Source organism: Dermacentor silvarum, chromosome 4, assembly GCF_013339745.2.
Source record: "Dermacentor silvarum isolate Dsil-2018 chromosome 4, BIME_Dsil_1.4, whole genome shotgun sequence".
Classification (NCBI taxonomy): Eukaryota; Metazoa; Arthropoda; class Arachnida; order Ixodida; family Ixodidae; genus Dermacentor; species Dermacentor silvarum.
In genome coordinates, this window is record NC_051157.2 from 6,309,619 (window position 1) to 6,327,977 (window position 18,359).

General features: G+C 48.9%; 1 protein-coding gene across 1 annotated transcript in view; it reads right to left on the minus strand.

Annotated features, from left to right (window-relative positions):
- Window positions 1–17,815, minus strand: part of LOC119449362 (uncharacterized) — a 41,306-nt gene extending 23,491 nt beyond the window's left edge. The window contains exon 1 of the mRNA XM_037712535.2: window positions 17,593–17,815. Coding sequence (XP_037568463.1) covers window positions 17,593–17,638 — 46 coding nt within the window. The 5' untranslated portion in view covers window positions 17,639–17,815. The remainder of the gene's footprint in view (window positions 1–17,592) is intronic.
- Window positions 17,816–18,359: the final 544 nt, after the last annotated feature.

The following is an 18,359-nucleotide window of genomic DNA, read 5'->3' on the forward strand; positions in this document are numbered from 1 at the left end:
GTCAACGCGGAATACGAGCGTCGCCAAGTTGAAGCGACGCTTGGCGCCCTCGTTTCACTTGTGTGCCGTCTTAGCACTGCTCTATTTGCAGGCTTACACCTCCAGCGCCGCGAAGGCACAAGGGCAAAGCTGGGCTCACACGTGCCTCTTCGTTTCGGTGCCTCGCCGGTATAAGAACAAGCAGGGAAGAAAGGAACTAGTGTTTACAGCTCCGACGCCCAAGTTCGAACCTAGACGAACCGAAGCTTCATTATGAAGGCTATAAAACTAAATTCGATGCGCACAACTCTGTGCGCAAACGTGCAAGTTCATGCAATTGTCATGTTCATGCACTACAGCGTTCGCAACCTATGCCGTTATTTCAGGAGGATGCAAAGCGAGAAACGCCTGCGCAGCGATTCACAGGTACGACACGCTAAGCACATTTTAGCAATCTTCCATATACCTCGCGTGTCACAGCGGCACATAGCCACTCTGGAGGATTGGCCTAATAATAGTGGCACAGTGATATCACAAATGTAAGAAACTCACGAAAATCGTTAAGTATGGTGCGCTGTTCCTATAAGGGGTCCGTGCGCTGTAGGGATACCGGTGAAGCCAAATATAAATGCACATGCGTTGTGCCGGGATTTTCGCGCGCGGTTTATTTTCACGTGCCCAATATACAGCCTCCATAACCACCGTGGCCTGGACTCTATGCAGTAGGCTGTAATGTGAGGATCCAGGAATTCCCTTAGCACAGCTGCGCTTCTTTAACGGAGCAAGCAGTATGCAAATGTGATGTCCAAGAGAGCCCAATATTTAAATCAGCTAGAATGAAGCGACCCGGCAGAAGCGAAGGCGCCTGCTGGAGGAAAGAAAAGAGAGACGGCTGGTGCATGCGAACCATCAGCTTTCTACGACGACCGTGCATTTGATAAAGTACGGCCAAGGCTATATAGTTAATTGTTCGTTAATATATATAAAAACATTTACACTGCACACTCTAGTAGCCGAAAATGCATATGGGAATTTACGTTGTTGTTTTTTTTTTTTTCACACGGAGATATGTCCAAATGATAATCCGCCCCGTCACAGCGACGCCATCAGTGGCACGGCCAATGTGTTTGAGGCGAAATTTGGGAAATATAATTTTGCTGCCATATATTGTGAATATGTGTTTTATTCCTGCCGAAGAAATTAGGGAACGTCCAAAGAGTAACTCACCGGTCAAACGCGATTTAGTACTCTGACGTTTATTGCGAATGCTGCGAATGGCGGAAAGCAGAACGCTGCACTAACTCTGCTCTGCCGAAGAAGCCGAACCGATTGAGCGCAACGTGACGGTGCGTCCGGACACTCGACTTTTGCGTCGTTTTGCAGTCAAGATGACCGCGCATGCAGGACGCGAACATACACTCGTGCCTCTGGGACACGTACTATTCAAGAACGTCAAGTCAACGCGGTTCTGCGCAGTGCGCGAAATGTGAGCGGAGCGGAAAGCGACGCTCAGTTAAAATTCTTTTGAGCCCGCTTGGTACCGCGCGAACTTCCATTCATGCAATACAGGTGGCGTGCTCTACCCTACGCGTTTTCAGGATAACTCAAACTGTAAACAGACAACGAGGAGTCATCGGAAAGAAAGCGAGAAAAAAAAAAGTTGGCAGATCCCACGCCCTGTGGGAATCGATGTTATGCGAAGCAGTGTGCGGGGAGCCTACCAAGTTAACGAAACGACCATGAGAGCATCAAAACGTAGGCGGCTGTTTCATGACCTGCATGACACGCATGTCATGAAATTCATGTCATGAGTTCTCAGGAGTCCATTTACCTACGGCTAAGAGACCTTAAGGCGAAAGCCTTAGTCATGCTCATGACTATGACTTCGTATATCAACCTTTAGCCTTTTCCTTCACTTAGTACCACATCCGAACCCATTCCATTGGCTTTTGAGTGCTAATATTTTTTCGCTGAGTGATTGTCATTTTTGCTCAGTCATGCTCACGACTACGACTTCTACCACCATCCTTCACTTAGTACAAACGTCCGGACCCATTTCAGTGGTTTTTGAGTGTTAATCCTTTTTCGCTGAGTCATTGTCATTTATGCTGAGTCATGGTCATGACTATGACTTCTACTATTATCCTTTAGTGTTTGCTTCACTTATTACCCACGTCAGAACCCATTTCAGTCGTTTTTGAGTGTTAATATTGCTACGAGAGAGGAATATTTTTCGCTGACTCATTGTCATTCTTGCTCAGTCACGGTCATGAATATGTCTTCGACCAACAACCTTAGCCTTTTCCCTGACCTAGTACCCCATCCGAATACATTCCAATGGTTTTTGAGTGTTAATATTTTTTCGCTTAGTCATTGTCATTTTTACTGAGTCATGCTCATGGCTATGATTTATACCTACCATCATTATTGAGTGTTTCCTTCACTTAGTTCCCACGTCCGAACCCATTTCAGTGGTTTTTGAGTGTTAATCCTTTTCGCTGGGTCATTGTCATGACCTACATGACACGCATGTCATAGTATACCAATTTTAGTATCTACCAAGTTAACGAAACGACCATGAGAGCACCAAGACGTAGGCGGCTGCTTCATCACCTACGTGACACGCATGTCATGACATTCATGACATGACATCATTTATGTTCGTCATATACTCTTGTCATAGTATGCCAATTTTGGTACATACCAAGTTAACGAAACGACCATGAGAGCACAAAGACGTAGGCGGCTAAATAGATACTGTCAAAATAGCAAATGTTCGCCAAGAAATGCTTCGCATTTAAAACATGTACGAGTATAGCAAACCTTATTAAATCAAGCAAGCTACATGACTATTTGTCACCACCCCGTTTCAAGCGGGATAGCATTAAACCATCATCGTCATCTTCAGTTCGCACGATACAATCACAGTCTTTCAGAACAGTTATACGAGACAGTCTCTACGCAGATGACATGTACGCTTGGGCTTCTGGAATCTCCCGCCCCCAAGTGCGCGTGATGTGACTGATGCCAAAACTATCTCGTATATACAGTACAAGCAGATATTACAATGTGCGCTGCGTTTTTTTTTTTTTAATAATAGAAAGGCAATTCATCAGCATCGGCAGTGCAGTTACTCACCGAAAGGTCGCGTAACCATCGACCGCGACCTTTCTCGGTGCAACCACGTGGCGATGCTCGAAAAGAAACTCGCAAGGCTCATGCACGCTCAGGAATATGTAGCACGAACAGAATCTGAACGATGTCGGCTCAGTTCGAATCGAACGCTATTCGTGGGGGACATGAGGCTACAGTTGGTCGGTGTACTTACGGACATGTGACTTTCACGCCTGGGTGCCTTGGAACGTTTGAAGCCCAAGCGTTGGGCACACGTGTGTCTGCGTCTCAAGTAAAGACGCACCAATGTGGATGCGAGCAACTGCAAGCATCTTCGCGTATGCATGCACTTGATAAGCCGTCAGGAAAATTACGCTTGGAAGACGCTCCATTACAGGCGTTCAGACAACGTTTTTTGTTTGTTTGTTTTCTTTTAGGGGCGAATCACCTTAGGATCGAGGCTTGTCCGTCCGTCCGCGTTGTCCGTGCTCACGGCCGACGTTAGCCGCGCCGTAGCCATAGCAACCAGGAGGGCGGAGGATGGCGGCGCGGCGCATGCGCACGCGGTCTCCTCCTCGCCAGCTCCTAGCTCACTTCCCGACCCCCGCTTCTCTTCTGTCCGCGGCGCGCTCCCTTAATGCCCACGCAAAAGACGTCGAACGAGATCCCATACTAACAAAAGCAGACGTTCTTTGCTTTAATAAACATGGAACGCGAGACCGCACATCAATGGATTCTACCCCGTCGTCTGCACAGAAGAAGCAGAACATTCGGCGGGTGGTGTTGGGATGTACGTGAAATTGCCAGAGACCGCGGTGGATCTCGACCTACCAATAACGACCTAATCTCACAACGGCGAACACGCTTCAATAAAACTATCCGACGGAACCGTCGTCATGACAGTGTACTTGGCCCAGAATCTCTCCCGAGGCAACGTATAAAAGTCATGCGCGAATACGAAACAAAGTACAAGAACAACCCCTTCGTACTTGTCGGAGACTTCAACGTAGACATCGCGGACAGCGACTGGCTTGTGAGGTATATGACGTCTCGATACGCTCTACGATGCATTTCGTATGACTGGAAACAACCAACAACCACCAGGGAAACGTGCATAGACCTTGTCTTTGCCAACTTCAGGCTAGATCCAATCGAAGAACCATTGGCTCTACATTTCACGGACCACAAATCAGTGATAATGAAGGGAAAACGGAATCCAGAACTCAACACGACATACGAGTTATGACAAATAAAACATTGTATACATATAGTGTACACACGCCTTGTCACTGATTTACATGCGCGAGTGGGCAATGTCAGGGGTGATTTACGGTAAGAACGATCCCCAGTGCTTCGCCAACTCGTCATGATTCACTTCGTGGAGATGCGGGGATCTTTTTTCTTTTTTTGCGAGACATCTGTCGTCACGAACTATTTATCCCGGCCACTTGCGCGTCTTTCAACTGCTGCAGGTTTAACAAGCAATCATGAATACTCATTATGCGGCCTGAAGAAACAACTCTGTAGCGCGTTCCTCCTCTGATAATGATTTGTTGGCAACCCCTTTGAAACTGGGCGGTGACAAATAGTGTACCTAGCCTGTTTGATTCAATAACGTAGAGCTTTTCATTCTAGCATTTTTGTGTACATCTCCTTGAGCATTTTTCTATTCCTGAAAACTTCTCTACCTTGTACCTATGCCTGTAACGGATCCGGTCGTATCAAGCTCTTCCCTGCTTTTTTTCCACCGATACTCTCAACGTCTTATCTCGACTGCTGACCAGTTAATGCTTCCATCGACTTTTAATACCAGCGCTTCTGGGAGTTGCACGTTACCTACGGTTCTCGCTGGGTTCGCATTCCCTTGAGGTGTGCTCAGTTGTCTCCGGATTTCGGCTACAGCAGACACATGCCTCTTCCTGTTGCGAATATGTGCACCGGTATGTTTTCATCCTTAGGTAACCAGCTCGATCCTCAAACAGCAAGGCACTGCCTTTTGCGCTATCTTGCTGATATGCCCTTCTAATTTGTTTGCGTTCTTGTAAATCTCGATGGTGTGTGTGCGTGTGTGTGTGTGTGTGTGTGTGTGTGTGTGTGTGTGTGTGTGTGTGTGTGTGTGTGTGTGTGTGTGTGTGTGTGTGTGTGTGTGTGTGTGTGTGTGTGTGTGTGTGTGTGTGTGTGTGTGTGTGTGTTTTCCACCCTTTGCGTCCAATCTACTGTGTCTGCTCCTCTCACTTTATATTTAATGACTCCAAGTCTTGTGGAGGAAGTTTAAGTTACCTTGTACTATTCTTTGCAGTCAAGTAACATCATTTGCTATCGACATTTTTTAGGGAAAGAAGGCCCACCATGGCTATTTTGTCTGCGCGCAGCCACTATCTTCTGTCTGCGCGTAGGTTTCTCGCATTGTGCGCCCCGAGGCCGCAGCAGCAACTCGGAGCCCGGTGCAGCATTCGCCGCGCTTATGCAGTTATGGAAGGAATTTAGGGCGCATATCGGGAGCCGGTTACGGTGACGAGCGTGCTGCCCGGTTACGGGCACTGTTACCAATTTGTAAGAAGAACCATACGTTGTGCACCTAATCGAGGCGATCTGTGTTTGGTTAGCAGCGCAGGCAAAGTCCTCTCACAAAAATTAAAGTTCGGTGTTTACTTGCAGTCAACCGGCGTTTTCGAACGAGCGAGGCAAGTTCAGTAGATGAGCCAGCCAGGAGAATGTAAACATTATGATCCGATAGTGTGCATCAACAACGGCTTTCGCTGGGACGCAGAGCTTCCGTCAAACCGGAAAAACTACTCGCTGCGTGGCCGCTGTGTACGCATCGAGGCGCGAAGGAGCGCCATGGCCTCTTGGTATACAGCCGCGGGAAGGAGCACCGTCATCAGTGATCTGCAGAATGCCACGAAGAAAGCGGTCTGCCAAAGTGTCGATCGCCAAAAACCGCAATGATTCTACATATTTCCAAGATGTGCTGACATCTCGCAATGTTCTACATCAGCTTCCTCAAGCGTGCACGGATAGGAGATACCGTTCAACACGAGCCAGGGCCGTTGTCGCGGGCTTCTAAAGCACGGCACTTGTTCCTTCACTCGGACAACCGGAAACCGTACGCGCACTTCCCGACAAACACCGTTCGTATAGACCTTCTGGAACGCGGCGATAACAGCGACGCTAATTAGAGGCACTCCCTAGGTGAAGGAAGGGCGAATTCCAATCAGGCGCCTGATTAATGGTACGACGGCACAAAGGAAGCTGGCACACGGTGCCTGTTCCGTTGCGTGCGGCGGACTTCGCAACCGTGGGTGGTGCGCCACTCGTGGCAGCTACTCTCTCGCCCCAGGAAACTCTTGGTCAAGGTTGTATTTCAACGGGAATGCGGTACAAGAGATCCGGCCAGAGCGCTGCAGGGAGAGTTCGAACCTACTCACCGTATAATAAAGCTTCCTACTTGGATTTCTCAAACGTCAAAAGTGTTCAGGCAGATTCACGCTGACGTAATTTCAGACGTGGCCTCCGAGATCTGCTGGAACGACAGTTGGCGCCGCCGATTTCGGGGTCCGTGCTCCAGATGTATAGCTCATCTTCGCCACAAGTATAAAAAAAAAACCAGCTACCCTATCTGTAATAAAGTTTTACCATACCATACCATACCCTATCTAGTAGCACCAGTAGAACTGGGCGCGTATTTACAAAAAGCGCTTACGCTACAATTGTTCGTAATAGAAAATTCCAACCAAACGTCACGCTGGACACATTGTTAGCGAAGGCAGACGGCCGGAAGAGCCAGAAGAACCCTTACGAACGATTCAACTTGTGAATTGGGCACCTGAATTATTGCAGTTTTTTTTTTTTTCGAGAATAGCGGTAAGCTGCTGCTTAGGACTCGATAATATCGGCTGTATATACGCTCCCACCCATGTACATTTACTTCTCACCATCCGCGTCCCCTAGTAACCAACTGGCCTAGTTAGACGCACTCTTGGACAATTTCTAGAGGGTGGCTGCCAATCACGAATTCTCTTTCATTTGCCAGTCTATTAAACGTTACGCTATACTCTTCCCCATGTATACTCTTATACTTTGTCGGCTAAGGCCGTCAATCACTTGTTGCAATCCATCTGCCGCGTTGCTGAACAGGACATCTGCAAACCGCGGGTTGATGAGATGTTCCCCGCCGATACGCGCATGTAATCCTTCTCAATCTAACAGCTCAAATATTTATTTTAAGCGTGCAGTGAGTATCATGTGAGAGATTATGTATCCTAGCCTGGTGCATTTTAATCGGTAATCTCGGGCGGGTTTTTTTTTTCGTTTTTTTTTTTTTTTTTTTTTTTGTTCTTGCGAAGAATTACGGTAGTTGTAGAATCCCTTTGTCCTTTCTGTTCCGAGCGGGCTACCCTCTACCATACCACATGGGCATGCCAAAAAATCCCCAATAACTACCCCAAACGAAACGGAACGCACGAGCAGTGGGAGATGGTGCTGACCAGCTCGGCACTGGAGGATAAGCGAAAGCTGATCGCCAGAGCCCAAAGTGCTGACACCACCGTTGGGGCCCTGGACTGAAGGCTCCACCCACCACGGGGATCTCCGTGCCCCATCAAAATAAAGTTTTCTCTCTCTCTCTCTCTCTCTCTCTCTCATAATGCTTCGCGAAAATGTTCAGTATGCTTCCTGCACTCCGTCACTATACGCACTGCTTCCGTGACTGATATCTCTGCTGCATGAAACGCCTTCTCCTTGTCTATGAAAGCCATACAGAGAGAGGTTGATTGAAGTTTTACCCGGCTTCCATTTCAAGTTGCCTCACTGAACGTACCCGAAAGCAGGCTAATCGGCCTGCAATTCTCCAATCATTTAGTGCTTCCCTTTTTACGGATTGAGCGTTCATCTAAGATTCTCGTACACCTAGAATCACGAGGGCCTATTCAATTGTTCCAGTATAGCAGAGGACGCGCCGGTCAGTCATCGCCGCACGCTCGCTCACCAGCTCTCGTATAACCTCGCCCCGAAAGAGCCCCGTTGAGCAAGCGCCGGGAAAGTTGTGAAAACCCCTGCAGTCCCGCTATCGCCGAAGCTAAGGGATACAAATGCGCCCCGAGCCAGACGGGGGGCGGAAGTCTCACGCGCGCGTGGTTCTTTGATCCCGCCGAGAGGAAGGATGCCGGACGTCCCGGGGGCGACGCAAGGCGGCGATTGCCTCCCTCGGCCACGCACAACAAACGCACTTTCTCGGCCTGCGCCCGCCGCTCGTCATGTCGCCCTCAAGCCTGTCTGCTCCCAAAGGAAAGCGCAACACACCGCATCTTTATTTATTTATTTAATACATACTGCGTGCTCCAGGTCCATGGAGGGAGGACATAACAAATTAAAAAGCACAATGCACCAAACATGTGAACAAAACAAACATCACAAGCTGTTCCAGTCAGCAATGGTGTGTGGAAAAAGAAAAAGGAGTATTTAAATGCGTTAGTTCTGGTAAAATAGAGGGTTCAAAGGCCCAGGTCAATAATATTGAAGGGATGCGCGGTATCGCAAGCAAGATTCTAGCAACACTTTCACTTGACTCACGCGTGAGCTCAAGGAATTGCACGAGCGTGTAAAATTCTGGCGACGTATAAAGCAGCTGCGTCAAGTCGCACTAAGAGCCAAGTTGTGTGCTTCGCTCATCGTTGTCCTCGATTCGGCATAGCCCAAATCAAGAGGCGGGGATTTCGCTGCGACGCACTGCCGCGAGTCACGTCGAAGCTTTGACGAGGCTCCAAGGCCTGCGCGACGCGGGCCGCTTGTCACGGCGCCTCTCCGTCGTGCGACGGCGCGCGTCTATGCACGGCCGGGTGCCTCGAGGGGAAAAAAAGATCCGCGCGACGCGAAGGCCGTCGTCTACAGTTGTCCCCGCCTCGCGCTCGGCACGCGACCACACGCGGAGCAGCTTTAATGGCAGCCACTAATTGCGACGGGCGTCGGACACTGCAGCGAGGCACTCGTGTCATCAACGAGCACAATGGTCCCTCTCGCAAAGCATCCACACAGGCGGCGCCGCGGCCGAAGGCGCATTAATGAAGACGCGGCTCATTAAACGTTACGATTCTCTAGTCTGCTCTGGCAAGTGGCTTAAAGAACGCAGCTGAGTCTCGGAGATGCCTCGGGTGATGCGTGCGTGATGCTATTTGGATTAGAGAAACGTTTTCGTGAAAGGAAAACCCAGCGAACGGTCGGATCACTTATTTTGGCGCACTGCAGGATCCGCTCTCTTCAACCAACTGTGCCGCGATTTCCTTCTTCATTGCGGTGGGTTCTCCGAACGCGAGTTTATGCCATCGATGCCAATCCCACCATCACGTGGAGCTACAATTCCTTGCTCTTAATATTATTCAATGTACTCGTGCAAGCTGCTGTCTCTCGTTTCAAACGTCTTATCTCCGTTAACCACGTGCATGCGCGTCCTCCACGCCGTTTCTGTCGCGGCGACCAGGCGAGAGAGAAGTTCCTTAATTTCCAAACTCGGTGTTCTCCTGCCCCATGCTGCGCAGTGAAGGCGGCCAGAAAGACAGCGAGCTCCTAAGAGATTATCACTTCGCACGTAAGTGCAATCGTGCGACAGCGATATCTTCTTCTGCTGTTAGTGGGCTGCGAAACAAGAAGGCGAACAACATACGGATGCATCAGCCACCCACTACAAAGCTCTCACCGACAATTTGTGCGCAAGTGAACTAACAGCGGTGATAGAAGATGAATCAAGTTTGGCCACGTCAAAGGAGAGGCGACAACTTTACTGCGCACTGAACGCTTACTTTCGTGCACTCGTCACGGGCCTCAGTTTTCTTCAAAATTTTCAAACTCCGAGGGTCGCTTTCGAGCGCTCTCGCGGTGCAGATTACACTGGGCTACTCGAAATCGAGCGCTCAGCCGGAACACACTTCATTCAGGGCGCCAGCTCAGAGTGCTCAGAGGCGCTCTCACCTTGAAGCTGGGAGCGCGACCGCGAGAATATTCCGATCGCGTAGCTCGTCCGACCTGGGAGCAGCTGAACGTTCTCTGCAGGGTTCGATCTCGAGAGGGCTCCGCATTGGTGCAAACCATACGCGACCCAGTGTACACCCTGAGCGTATCCTCTTTTAGAGAATGGTGAGCGCTGCGTGAGCGGTCAATCGACTGGTCGTCATCGGCCGGAAGAGAAAGCGCGCGCGGGGTTAAAGAAAGACGCAGCCGCAAGGAAGGCGGCATCTTGCAGCCCGTGTGGTGCGGCGTGCACGGGGAGAGAGCTGCACCCCCTCGGGTCGTAGAAACAGGCAGTGTTATTGTTGGGCGCGGCGGCTGCCCGAAATAGAGCACGTGGTGCTGCAGCGACCTCGTGCGAGCGCACAGCAGGCTTCGACGAGGCCGACGCACTGGAATGCGACGCCCGCGAGTTCGATACACGTGCCGTCGAAAGACAAGTCGCTGATAATCACCGCGTCGAAGAACACTCCCCTTGTCGCCGCCGATTTGTTGGCAGCATCAGTGGCTCCCTCGTTCCCACTTAGGTCGAAGCAACCGGTGCTTATGTAATGTCCGTTTACAGTGTGGTGACGCGTTACCTTCGCATCGTTTAAGCCTAATGGAACTGCGCGTGCAGGTGCAGACGGCGCTTCGTGAATCAGGAAAGAGGCGACGAACCCTGCAGGGTGTCGCGTCAGCGCAGACGTGTGGATTTGCATCGGAAGAGCACAAACGAAAGCAACAACGAGCGCAGTTAATGTCGGGTTACACGAATCTGCCGAGGCGCCGAAGCTGACCGGTGGAGCAGAGCGATGAGTAGCTCGCCTGCGGAACCAGCGTGCGGCGATTATAAACCTCGTTCTCGGCGATTTCCTTCCTCCTTGCTCGTCGCCCGTCTGCGTCGCTCGATGAACAAACGAAGCAATATTAGCTTAGGCGCCGCCGGGCATTTCGCGCGGTGATTTGAGCTCCACGAGGCCCGAGAACAAAAATAACACGAGAAGAGATGCATGGCTTCGGGTCATCAGCGAGAAGGCATCTTCCGCACCCGCGGTGCTGATGCGTGCTCTTACACCGACAGCTTTACAGGCAATAAGCAAAGCACGAAACTGAACAGTTGTCCCGCGTGACAATTTTTATGCAAGCTTGCGTGGACACGCGCTAAATGTCTTGCGCGCACAACACTGCTTTATCAATGACGGAATACTGCAATGAGCGACTTATCCTGCACAAAACACATCGACTGCGAAGGTTCTTGCGTTAATGGCGTAGAAGACTATCGAGTAATAATAAATAATGACGTGGAAGCACACCAGTCTCGCCATGGAATAGTTTTTGATTATTAAATGGAATAATGAGACATCCAACCACAGGTGGATGTCTCATTTTTGCCGCTTAATTACTTCTCTCCACCTAGCTGGTTTCCGCTAAAATATTTCGTCAGACAGTTGTTGAAATATGTTCGTATGTGCCTACGGTTAGTGAACATGCGCGGTTACCGCCCGGAATTATGCTAGCGGTTTTCTTGGTTTGGCACACCTAACGTAGCTTTGAGCTACGTCAGGCGTTGAAGCATAAAGGTGGCCACACAAGTTCTCAGATGCTTCTGAATTCAGCTAGTTCGCTCATATATCGGAGAGGATTCACCATGACGAATAGGCCAACGCAACTCACAGCCCTTATTCTCGCGTTGTGCACAATGCAGCAGGTGCAACGTCTATATATAGCGCATCAAAATTCTGTGTGAATCAATGCTCATGAACGTCTCTTTTCAGGCAACTGTTCATATTGTTCATATTTGAGGCAACTGTTCATATTTATTCAAACTTCATATTTTGAGGCAACTGTTTCATATTGTAATCCGCAACATCCGTAGCGCAGCTACGGATGTTGCGGATTTCCTTCTGTATGACGTCATACTACATCACGGCGCCCCGAGGCAGCTGCTCACTGATCGCGGCCGCACTTTTTTGTCCCGCGTTGTCGAAGATCTTCTTGGTTCCTGTTCTGCCGTGCACAATCTAACCACCGCGCATATCACCCCCAGACCAATGGACTAACTGAGCGGTTCAACCGGACGTTGACGGAGATGCTATCCATGTACGTTTCTCCGGACCACAGGGACTGGGACGACTTGCTATCCTACATAACATTTGCCTATAATTCGTCCCGCCACGAGACCGCTGGCTTTTCACCATTTTATCTGCTGTTCGGCCTCCATCCAATTTTGCCCTTTGATACACTTGTTCCACCCGCGACCAACATTCCAACTGAGTATGCCGGCGACATCTTCGCCCGGGCTCACACAGCTCGCCAGATTGCCCGCTCACGGCTCACAGCTTCACAGGTTGCACAGAATACGAGGTACGACAGCCGCCACCAGGACGCTGATTTCTCCCCTGGGTCCCTAGTCCGTCTATGGACACCAAACCGCCGCATCGGATTGTCCGTATTGCATCGGATTGTCAAGCTGTTGAAGGGCAGATTTTTTTCTACAGTCCCCCCATCTGTAAATAAACAACTTCATTTCATTCATTTCAACTTCTCCCACGCTACACCGGGCCTTACAAGATCCTACGCCAGCTCGGCGACGTCAACTACGAAGTGTCCCCGCTGGACTATCGTTCATCGTCGGCCCTGTTACCACTGATGTCGTCCACGTCTCTAGGTTGAAACCCTACTTCAACCCGACTTGGCCCCCATAAACACTACCGCCGAGACGGCGGCTTTCCGACCGGGGCGTGATATTACGGAGCAGTGGGGCATGGTGTGTCCATGAACAACGAAGACGATTGAGCTATAGGAGAGCGCGCGGCTGGTTCGGGCAGCCATCTTATGTATTCAGCGTTGCTGCAATTGTATAAATACGTGTAAATACACCTCCGCTTCACTATTTCTGCCCCGTGGCAATATATTCCTCAAAATAAAGCACGAATTCAATACAAGAAAAATGTACCGACCGCCCAGTAAGGTGATGCGAGGAATTTTCCAGTATTCCACCGAAAGTAGACTCATGCGAGTTTAATGCGCACACTGAGGCTCGATGTAGCGTTCACTCGACGTCATCTTCGTAAGATAGCCATACAAAATGGCCACAACCGTCGGGAACGTGACACTCCAGAGACAATATTCCACATTTCCTCTGCGACTGATCTGATTACCGCACAGAAGGCCACATTGTCTGGTTTGGACGACAGACCCCTTTCAGGACATTCCAGGGCCACGGAACAGCAGTCAAAGCGCACGGCGAGCCACTTGCATGCTTGGGATTTGGAAAGCTCGGCAATGCAGTCGGGCGCTGTTCTTCACGGAATACTCGCTAGTGCCCTCTGCATTTCGGAATATTTCTGTCGAAATTTACATGTAATTGCACGGTATATGTCAGCAAGCCATGAACACATACGAGTAAAATGAACACGCCCCTGCATAGATTAGTCCCACTTTTTATTTTTTTTCACACTTCGTGCACGGCTTATCTGGCATCGTGGTGGGACTTATGATATAAAAGCACAATTCTGGAAATACTCTGGCGTGAATCCATTGAAGAAACCTGTTTTCCTCATTTTCACTTAGGACAACCTGCAACGTTATGAGAAAGTTCTTGTCCCAGCATTAATTTTTGTAAATGAATGAATGCGAAATAAAGATCGATCGATCGATCGATCGATTGATTGATTGATTGATTGATTGATTGAAGAACTGGTTGAATTTCTGGCGTGCACATGTGAACCACAGAAACCTTGCTTATCATTATCAAAGCTCGGGAGTCGTGCGGTGTAATGTATGCCTGCACAAATGCGCGAGAATTAACCATCTTAATGAGGCTGAAAGCACAGCGCCTCGCACCTCGTTAAAGCGTGCGGTAGTTAGAGCTGCCGCTGATGAATCTTTAAGGATAAGGCCAGGACACTTTGGCGAAGTGACTGAAACATATGCTCATATAATAAACTTTTCCGATATCCAAACATTCGTACATCTCGTTTGCAAGAGCGTCTTCTTGTTTATTCTTTCTCCATTTTTTTATTGAAATGAAAATGAAATTAAAGACATGTAGTCACCCTATAATGGTGACGGCTACTCCTTTTCGCATAGCAGCAACAACAATATAAAAGATATATTTAGTAACAAAATGAAAAGAAACCAAGTCATAGGGCCAGAAATCCACAGCACACAGTCCTATGGATGCCCACAAACATATAAACATAAAAGGCAAATGAGTTTGTAAAGAAAGTCACAAAGATGCACAAGCGGGGATGATGTATAGACTATGATGAGCATGTAAACAGATTAGAATACACAGAATGCAAAAGAGTATACCATTTAATATACAAGCGCTAATAAATAAAAATAATAGAAGCAGGTTGTAGTTACACTGTGTGGCTATTCAGCGTTATGTCTAGTAATTGTTAAGGATGCCTGTGTCTTGGAAAAAATTCCGAGCCCTTCCCCTGTCGAGAAAATGGGGTAAGCGAAGCTTGTGGCAAGACGACACTTTTGCAGGCGTTCCGCTTCGTTTACCCTAAACTCAGGGTCGGCGGCTCTTCGCTGACGTTTCGCCTGGGCTTCGGAAGCCCTCACGCTAGAATCGGACGACAAGCTTCGCTTACCCCCATTTTCTCGACAGGGGAAGGGCTGGTGATTTTGTCTCTTCGGGTCCCGCGTGTGACAAGGGTAGTTCAAGGGCGCGTTACAGGTCCCCGAGCCCATAGGGGTATGTGCCATTGAGCTTGGACCCTTTCTACACCATCACCAGGAGTGGCCCACATTTCAGCGTGACACCACCGCCGACAGTTGTGAGCCTCTAAAGTTTCGCTTAAACGCTGTTCGACTGCTTTCCAGGCTTTTCGCTGCGCTATGTTCGATGGCCATGGGCCCATCAATTTTGCGAGTGAGAACGGTCGGTGAGGATCAGCGGAGTGTAGCTCTCGTTCTGGCTGTCGTCCTTGCGTCCCGTGTCAGGGGCATTCGAGCAGTAGATGGCGAGCATCCTCATCGTCGTTGCCACAGCAGCAAGCCGGGGAAGAAGTCCGTTTTATGCGGTACAAAACATGTTCGGTGTATGCTGTCTCAAGGTGCAGTCGATGAATTAGTGTCTGGGTACTTTTCGAAATGCTTACGGCTAGCTGGTATTTGAGTTGAGGGTCCACTTCGTAAAGAATCGATTCCTTAGTATTTTCATTGAACCAGGTTGACATACGCAATTCCTTCTTTAGTACTCTTAATATGAGTTGCTTGCCCATTGGTGATAAAGGGATGAGTTCAATTTCTGCATCATTATGGGCCGATTTTGCCAACGAGTCCGCTAATTCGCTGCCTGCTATGCCAGCATGTCCCGGCACACACTATAGTATCACTTGACGTTTTCTTTCAGTAGCCTCCATGGGTTAAACCGTTCAGTACTGCGTATGTTATTCGCTCGTGTGGTTGGCTCTCATCGATGTTTTCAAGACGTGCTAAAGCCGATAGGGAGTCCGTACAAATTGCCCACTTTTTTGGTGTCTTATATGTTTTGATAAAATAAGTGGCTTGGAGAATTTCCATTAGTTCCGCTTTTGTCGGCGACCCCGTGCGTCCTAGCCGACATGCGTACTCTACGTGTAAGGATGGTATAACAAACTGCAGCCGCACTTTCTTTGATTACTGAACCGTCCGTGTGGACGTGAATAAATTCCTGGTACTTGTCAAATAGCTGGTGCAAAGCTAATCATTTTGCTGCTAATGTGGAAACGTCGCTTTTATTTTTAAGACCTTCGATTAACAACAGTCCTCGTTCCCTCGGTCGGAAATTTCGTTGTTGTTGTGAAGAGAGTTGGGGAACACACATTCAGCACTTTCCAGGTGGTTCTTTATATCTGCCCTTCGATTGACGAGCACTAGCCAGTTGCCACCTTAAGGAGCCAACTTGTTCTTCAAGTTATCTGCAAGAATAGCGAACCGGGCAAGTTGGAAGGGATCCATAGTAGAAGCGCGCACTAAACAAAAATTTTTAAATCTTGTTTGGTCTTTTGTTTATGTTGTTTACGGAGCACTACTACAATGGATCATGGAAGTTAATATCGTAAACATAAAACATGCACAAATAGCAGCTACTTGCTATTCTACTTTAGGTAAATTTGCTTTTCCGACCGATGGAACTGTTGCCAAGCTTGTAGCGGTAAAGGCGTCCTATATGAACATTCGAGTGTGATCCATTCGTCCACGCCTCGTCATAATATCTAAAGGACGTCCTACTAACATGCTTTTTGCAAGCATCAAGTAGCCGGTGTCTTATTGACGTTCATTTTAATTTAGAATTCGTCTCTTTATGAACATTACATGGAGACGTCGTAGATGTACACGCGCTGCGTCATATCGGTTGGCTACATTTTAGGTTTTCTCCATGATTTACGTATTTTTTAAAGATGCGCTGTATCGGTTGGGAGGCGTAATTAAAGTTTTGCAGTTAAATTTTTATGCGACAAGATCGTTGAATTAAAGCTGAATTCCCCTAGCTTTATTGCGCATGAAATGTCATTCACATTGAATGTGGTACTTAAATTTCGCAAAAGTTACATGGGCTCAGGTCAGACAGTGAAGGCTCATAAAGAATTTTTAGACATTTTTTTTTTTTTCGAAACGTGGTAGCCCGTGGCTGTTGGGTTGCGCTGGTGATCACTTGACGTCAATGTATGTTGTAACAACCTGACAAAAATAGCTTTTTTGTTACCGCACCTGAATAGTTGGCCCCTTTTTTTCCAGTTTGCCTATATGACAGAGTTATGTTTTCTAATTTGTTCAAATTACAGTTCGAAACTATCACGTATCCATCTGGTATGTATACACGTCTATATTAGCTAGTCTCCCTATTTTCTGATTCAATTTACTTTTCTTAAACTTTCGTTAGCTTAGCATGTGCCAGAGTACGGGCTGCGCTTCCCCGTCGTGCACGCGAGATCTTGCCGTCTGCTGCGAACATTATACTGAATTTGTCCTTGATGGTACATGTGCTGTGGCACCTGCAGGTATAACTCGCTAGCACCAAATGGAAAATATCTACTAGATGCACTACAGACATATGCATGCCTAAAGTGAGCATGTATTAGAGGACACATGACTAGCTGCGATATCCTTACGTCACATCAACGTCATCTGGATCGGACTTACATTATCCATGATATCTATTTGTAATGTTCTTTGGCCAAACCTAGATATCTATAAGATGTATGCAATGTTTAAAGCACCATGTTCTATGGGCGTCTAGGGAACATGAATGGTTATCTGGGACATAAGCTGCGAAACAGATCTGGTTCTGAAAATATTCAGCTTTGTATATTCTGTAGATTATTCTATAGATTATTCCATGACGTCTCGCGCTGTGTGAAATGTGTGAAATGTGTGAAATAACACGTTGGGACCCCGTTTGTCCTCCGATAGCTCGGTGCCTTCGGTGAAAACGACGAAGCAATGCACGATACGCGCACTAACGCATTCTCTAACTCGGTGGATAACGCGCGATACGAGACGGCTACGAAGACTCACCTCCGAGGAGCGCGCAGAGCAGCCACGGCACTACGGCGATTCCCATGCTGTGCCGGCGAAGCGAGCACCACCACAAAACCACTCGGCGGCCGGTAGAGAGAGTCGAGGCGGTGGTCGACGCCGGGTACCAACCTACGTGCGGACGGACCACGGCAATCTGCGCGCACAACGCCGCGTGGGCTTCCTACCAACGCCCTAGTGATCCATTTGCTCCGCAAGTGCGTTTATAAGCGAGCGGCTCCCTGTTTTTCTTCGCGAGGGGGAAAGGGACCGACGCCGCCGAGCCCCCTCTCTCTGCTTGACTCCATCCCTCCAGTCGCGAAGGCGCAAGTGACGTCACCGTGACGTCACTTGTGTGCAGCGAAGAGAGGCGAACGGTGGTGGTGCAGAGTACTTCCGAAACGCACATTCCGAAAGCCGGCGTCGTCTGCTACTCGTGTCCCTCCTCCTCCCTCGTAGCAGACAAAGTCCGGTTCCGCCTGGGCTGTGCGCCGCGGCATCCTTCGGCACCGCGTCGCTCGCCGAGGGGACGAGATAGCGAAAGAAAAACAAGCCCGGTGCCGCGATCCTTCTCCCTCGCAAGAGGTCGGCGCTTGACGGATCTTGCAGTGCGCGCGAAAAGCGTTCCGGCCGGCTCGCGGCGGCCCTAAAGGATGTCGTGTGGGCGGCCGTGGTTCACCCCTCTTGTTTTGCGTCTCTCCGATTGAGTTTCGCTTTGTGTTTTCTCCTCTGGCCTCTTCTGATTTACGGCAGCCGCTTAATGAAGC